A 6,620-nucleotide genomic window follows, 5' to 3' on the forward strand; every position below is an offset into this window, starting at 1 on the left:
GATTAAAGTGGCAATCATGACATTGTCAACTCACCACCAATTTGCTACCCTACCTCTGATATAACACAGGGTTGATTTGGACGCATTTCAGGTGTTATATATGTCTTTGGTCTACTTCGGAAGAATCTAATAAAAGTATGTGTAAAGGGTTAGGAATGCAAGTTATGCATCTCACTTAATAAGCAATTTAGGTATGAAACATTGGGCTACTCAAACATATTCTGTAAATACAAACATGTCTGGTCTGTCAAACAGCTCATCTGCCCTTCTGGAGTTAATGATTTTTATTTCATGTACTTTTTTGTGATGTTAATGTGTCTTCACATTGTAGGTCAGCGGCTCGTGAAGCACTGTGTTGACAAACCAGACGATCGAATATGCGAGCACTGTGAGATGCACGTTACCTACAACAGTGACCCTAATTCCCAGGAGACCTGCCTGCCCTGCACCTCCTGCTCACAACCCCATGGTACAAACACACTGGGACAACACTACATTTTTTTATTGACAGCTAAACTAACAACAAAACATTGGCAAAAAAAAAAAAGTCAATTTTGACCTGTATGACAAGCACGCGTGGTACTTGAAACATTACTGAGTTCTCTCTTTATGACAGAGTGAAGGTACAACAGTAGGACCAAACAGTGTTAGCTCTTCATTCATTTTATTCATTACAAGTTATTTTTTTGGCCTCTGTTGGATAGTGTTAGTGAGAGAGAGATAGGAAAGTAGGGGAGAAGAATGGGGGGTCATGAAAGGGTCATGAGCGGGATTCGAACTCATGACCTCCACATTGGGACTGTAGCCCTGCACATGGGACACCAGCTCAACCAGGTGAGCTATAGCAGCGCCCCTACATCTGTATTTTTTAAATTATTTATTTTTTATTGTGACATGACAAAATAGCACACAAAGCAATAATAGTAATGCACTACCTACCAGAAGTTTGTCAAATGTGATGTGATGATACTGCTTTCTTTGTTTGATATTAGTATAAATTACTTAAAGGTGGAAAAGTTCAATTTAAAGACATCACCTTGAAAATGTGACAGGCATTTCTCACATATTTTGAGCATTTTTCTATCTAAGCATGATTAAATAAAAAGGATACTCAAACTAATTGAAAATGAAAACGCATAAAAACAGAGTAAACCCTGGTAGTTTAATGTAACAACAGTGTAAAAGAAAGCTTCAGTGTCCAATTCAACTTTTTATGTATTACAAGTAACACAATGTTTTATTTTTTAACATAGATTAAGTTTTAAGCAGTGTGCAGATCTGTTAGCTCCTCTAATGACATTTGTATAACTTTAATACCTTTTCAGCTAATTTAGAGGAGGACTCGCCCTGTACCCCAGCCAGGAACACAAAGTGCAGATGTAAGGAAAATCACTTTTGCAACAGCGGCACAGAAACCTGTGAAATCTGCCAACCTTGTACAAAGTAAGTTCTGCTCCTTCATGTACAGACTCAACGTAAATTCTGATTTTACAAAGCTTATCCTCAGTCCTGTTGTACTTTGCTTCATTACACTGTTTGTGAGTGCAGTCCAGTGCACCACCACTATCAACTATGACTTTAATAATGAAATATCCTCTTTCTCTACACGTTTCTTAGAAGTGAAATTAATTTGCTGAGTTGTTATATTGGATTGCATTGCATCACAGTTGTTCCTAATAAAGTGTTAAATGAATGTACGGCCCGATCCCAATCTCTGTGAGTTTACGAATGCTTAGTTTTAGAGATGCATTTAAAGATGTTCATGGGTTTCCTGTATTTGCTAGTTCGTCAAAATGTAAAAACACTTCAGTGTCACAAACACAGAGTGATCAGAAAAGCAGCTAATAAAACACCAGTTCAAATTCCTTTTTTAGGTTTTATTGGCGATGTGTTGTTTCCAAGTAACATGTGCTGTCGCCATAATGTGTCCCATTCCTTCTTTTCATACCATTTCAAGCCCTCACATACAGCTGTGATGTCAGATGAGTCTGTAACGGTTTATTATAAGTCCGTAGGGTGGAGATTGGTATTGGACAAATGTGTATAGCATCTTCAAAAATGTCGTCTGTGTCATTAACGTATCAAGTTTTCCTTTAAGAATGGAGGAATCCTTCTTAAAAATGATGGATTTTGTTCTCATTCAGTGTGTCACTAATTCTTGATTTTCTTGTCGTTCAAGATGTGAACATGGCGTTGAAAAAGCATGTACACCCACCAAAGACGCAGTCTGCCACGCGAAAGGCAGCGGTATGTTATAGTGAAATGTTACTGCATGTAAATGAAATGATGATAATTTATGAAGAGAAATTGCAAAATTCTGTTTATAAAAAAAATATATCTGTGTTATTTTTGTGTTTCAGTAAACGTCATAGCTGCTGTCATCATTCCTATTGTGCTGGTTATTGCGGTTGTTGCAGTCATTCTATATTTTCTACGGAAAAAACGACAAAGGAGTGAGTATTTCTGCCACCATGTGACTATGTCAGACCACCAGAGGGCACACAATTCTCATGCATTCCTGGTGCTGAGCAGCACTGAAGTTTTGCTAAGAATTCCGATTTAAACGCAGATTTAGTGTCTAATTAATAATGTTTTGGTGTCGTTTTTTTTTATTTTTAATTTTTTAATCTTTTCTCCTAAGGGAATGAACAGCGGGACCAAGCCCAGCCAAATGACAATGGAACTGCTCAGGTACGTTAATGCCTGACCTGCTGTAAGATAGTAGTGTTATCTGACTGCTGTTGCACACATTTATGTACACATGGACATGAATGATAAACACTTTTCTATCTCTCCTCTAATCTTGGCATAGCTGCCCCTTTATGTAGGAGGGACAGGTTAGTTGTCTGAAACCTTTGGTGTCCTTGCCAGTGGGCTGTTTCTGTGTTAGTGTTGTGCTAAAGCTTGTGCAAACAATTTATTTTATCGTAGTGAAATTTATATTAACATTTCTCTACTTCTGCTTCACAGGAGATGCAGCCTCTTCAAGGTAAGAAAGGCCAAGATATGTTTTCATTGATGCGATATTTGAGCCATAGTTGCTATTTCTTCCTACATGCAGGCAGCTTTCCACTGCAGAAACTTGGGGCAGGAACAAACCCATTATCTGCCTTTTCAGCCTTTTTGTTTTCATTCTGTTTAGTATGGGGGCATTATTGTAGCAAAACTGTTTGTCAATGCGTATGGAGAGTTGTCTGTTTGTATCTCAATCTGTGTGTCCGAAGTGAGAGTTGTCATTGTGTAAAAGATGTTGTCAATGCGAGCCGGAATCTACAAAATACATCTCACAATTTGTCTGTCTGTAATCAGGTTTTCAAATGTGTAAAAAAATCTGCTCATCTGTATTAAAATTCGGACATGTAGTAAGAGTTGTGAATGCATCCACAAAAACAGCAAGATCTTAGCCCATGTGGCTCATTTTGCTTAAAGGCTGCTACTCAAAAAGGCAAAAAAAAAGTCCTCGCTGACCTCTCTGAGTTTTACCAATCAGCATTTGCTTTCTGTGTATTCAAGCAATTAGTATCAAGACCCACACTGCAGTTTTTTAGGGACACTCAGAGGTAAATAACCCAACGTATATACTTTTTTTTTTTCTTCTCCCTTAAAAACACCATGAAAAAGGTTCTACAGGGGCAGTTCTTGTGGTCAGAACACGTACAAAAGTTCAGGCCTGCCTAAGTTCCTGCTGTGGAAAACATGTGGCTTCATTATTTAGCTATTTTGCTTTCTTTTTTGCTTTCTTTTTTGCTTTCTGTTTTTGTTTTGTTCCAACCAAGCCTTTTTTGTTGACATGTTAATAGTTGAAAAGATTCCCTGATTTAAACCAAGCTGTTATTCCAAAGACAAGTAGCAGTTATTTTAATCAAGTCTTTGGTCTATAAAATGTCAGGAAATTGTAGATAAAAAAATGTTGAGCTGTGTTTTCCAAAGCCTGAGATGATGTCCTCAAATGTCTTGTTCTGTCAACAACCCAAAACATATTCAGTTCACTGTCATAGGGGAGAAAAGAACCCGGAAAACTTTTCAAATTTAAAAAGCTTGAATCAGAGAATCTTTTACCTTTTTTTTAAAAATAAAAATACTTGACAACTAATTAATGAATCATCAAAGTTCTAATTGTAGTCTGTTGTCTGTAATTTGATTTACAACAACCTGAACATTTCTTGTACACTTTTTACCATTTTAGTAAAAATTTTACTTCTGCCATTTCTTGAACGTCATTGTTTTTGTTTTGTCTGGAAGGTATCGTCATGTTTCTCAAGCCAGCCAACAAAGTTCTGATCAGCTTTGTCTCTTTTCAAACCACTGTGAAGTCCTGTCTGAATCACTTTTTTCTTTTCCCACGTTTGTTTCAGTTGTTTCAGTTGAGGACCTGGAGCGGCTCCTGCCTGACATTGCACAAGAGCTTGGATGGCCGGTTATGAAAGATGTGGCAATTCGTAGTGGGGTTAGAGACTCTGTTATTGACGCTTGTGTGCGAGATAACCCTAGTAGCACTCAGGAGCAGACGCTCCAACTACTGAAGGAGTATGTACAGATGCAGGGCAGAAATGCCCCCAACCACTTGATCGATACCCTTCAAAGAACCAACAGAAGGGCCATGGCAGAGAGGATCAGGGAAATCATTTTTCAAAGCAACCAAGATGGACAAAACCCTTCTGCATGAATGTGTCTATGTTGAGCAGTTTCTAAATGTATGCAGGGCTGCCTGATGTATGAATTTAGATTTTTAAATATGCCAGATATTTCCGTGGTAAACTTGAGATTTTATCTATTATGTGTCTTCACATGAACTTGTGAAGGAATTTTTTTAACAAGATGTTGGGAGGATGACTGTGACTCATGTGAAAAGAGACTTACATGAAAGAATTACAAGGATCTGCGTCTCAGTCGATGAAGTAACAGACTGAAAAACTTTCTGTCACATTTTCCTTCCAGTTCCGAGTGTGAAAGTGTTATACATACAAATATCCAAATGGATAACTGCGTGCAGTGACGTATTCATGTGCTGATTTAATCATGTTGGTCAGATGCCACAGCCAGTCGTGTCATTCATAAGTGCAGACTACTTTGCAGCTTGTAAATTGCACAATAAGCTTTAATAAATTTAGAAATAGCTGAAAGTGTCACACGGGTTTTAGTTATTATAAGCTGTAATAAAGTTAAGTTCAGTTAATCTGTTCTTAATCTTCAAAAGACTTCATCCTTGAATATCTGCATTTCTAAGAGTATATAACTCCTAAATAGTGTGTAGTTATTGCCATTTTGCCTTTTTTTATGATAAGCTTTGTGTTTAGCAATATTTTCTGAAAATGTCGTAATTAAACTGTGAAAGTACACGTTGACCTGCATCCTCATTATTTTCAAATCTCTTCTGCCTTGTTTCTAAATGTTTGCAACCTAATCGGGTTTTTGGCTCTACAGTTAATCACTGCTCCTATGATTTTGAAGCCGATGATTAATTCCTCAGTTAACTTAATAATCGTTTGGTTCACGAAGGGTCAGAGAACAGAGACGGAATCCTGTCATAATTCACTAAACGCAAAGTTGTTTCGGTTTGACATCACATACCAAAGTGGACCTCAACATTTGAAAAGCTGAAACCAGTAAAGTTTGGTCAGTTTTGCAGTTGTACCCAACCAGAAAATACCGAAGTGACCCATTTTCCTCAGATCCCAAACAGCCACAGACACACATTATTAAGATTTGACATTAATGAGATAACCAGAATCAACAACCCAGAATACAACATCTTACCTACCAGTCTGATATAAACATGATGTCAAAAGAAACGACTTTACACCTTTGCAAACTTTTAAAAGATTAACAAAATCATACATGAGGCATCAGCAGGTGGACAGACTTGATGTAAGTGGGACTCATTCTAATTACAAACAACCATTCACCTGAGGAACAGATTTTCTACTCTTTGTCAGTTATACCACAAAACATGACCACAGCTGGAGCATTTTCTTTTAAAATCTTTTGAAATAACATAGTAATAATCATTACTAATACTTCGTTTCCAGAAAACAATCATGCGTTTCAGGTTTATGCACAGTCAGTGGATTGGAGGAGATGGAAATAATTAGATTTAGCGTCTTGAAATTTGATTAATTGATTAATCGAGCTATAAATAGTCAGAAAATTGTTGAAGTACTGCAGTTCTGAGTCTACTCCCTACATTTGTTGTGTTTTTTTGTTGTACAAAACCTTATTCTCTTTACGATAACACAAGACAAAGAAAAGAAGCAAACGTGCGCTTTTGAGAATCTGGAAATACAACATATTTGACATTTTTGTTAGAGAAAATGAGCTAAACCACTTGTCGGTTCTTCGTGTACATTGACTCTTCTTTGCAGCACTATGCTAAATAAATAAACATAATATCATAATGAATGTGATGGAAATATGATTAAATGAAACTCCCTTCTCATTGCTTTGGTTTAGTTGTTTAACTTGACTTTCACAGTCTTGCACTGATTAGTCAACACTGCCATCACGCTGGACTCTTGCAAGATGATTTCCAAAGAAGTCTGTGGTTTAATCTCTTGTTGAACTTTAAATCAAAGCCTGTTCCGGCACTGAAGGGATTTGTGGTCAGATGCAAAACTATGAAT

The 6,620-nt window shown here is 37.1% G+C and overlaps 1 protein-coding gene across 1 annotated transcript in view; it reads left to right on the forward strand.

Moving 5' to 3' along the window:
- Nucleotides 1–5,345, forward strand: part of fas (Fas cell surface death receptor) — a 7,322-nt gene extending 1,977 nt beyond the window's left edge. Inside the window, exons 3-9 of the mRNA XM_008286797.1 lie at nt 332–469; nt 1,326–1,443; nt 2,180–2,247; nt 2,361–2,453; nt 2,642–2,691; nt 2,971–2,989; nt 4,356–5,345. Coding sequence (XP_008285019.1) covers nt 332–469; nt 1,326–1,443; nt 2,180–2,247; nt 2,361–2,453; nt 2,642–2,691; nt 2,971–2,989; nt 4,356–4,666 — 797 coding nt within the window. The 3' untranslated portion in view covers nt 4,667–5,345. The remainder of the gene's footprint in view (nt 1–331; nt 470–1,325; nt 1,444–2,179; nt 2,248–2,360; nt 2,454–2,641; nt 2,692–2,970; nt 2,990–4,355) is intronic.
- The last annotated feature ends 1,275 nt before the right edge of the window (nt 5,346–6,620 follow it).

The sequence above is a fragment of the Stegastes partitus genome, unplaced genomic scaffold, assembly GCF_000690725.1.
Source record: "Stegastes partitus isolate 25-593 unplaced genomic scaffold, Stegastes_partitus-1.0.2 Scaffold471, whole genome shotgun sequence".
Classification (NCBI taxonomy): domain Eukaryota; kingdom Metazoa; phylum Chordata; class Actinopteri; family Pomacentridae; genus Stegastes; species Stegastes partitus.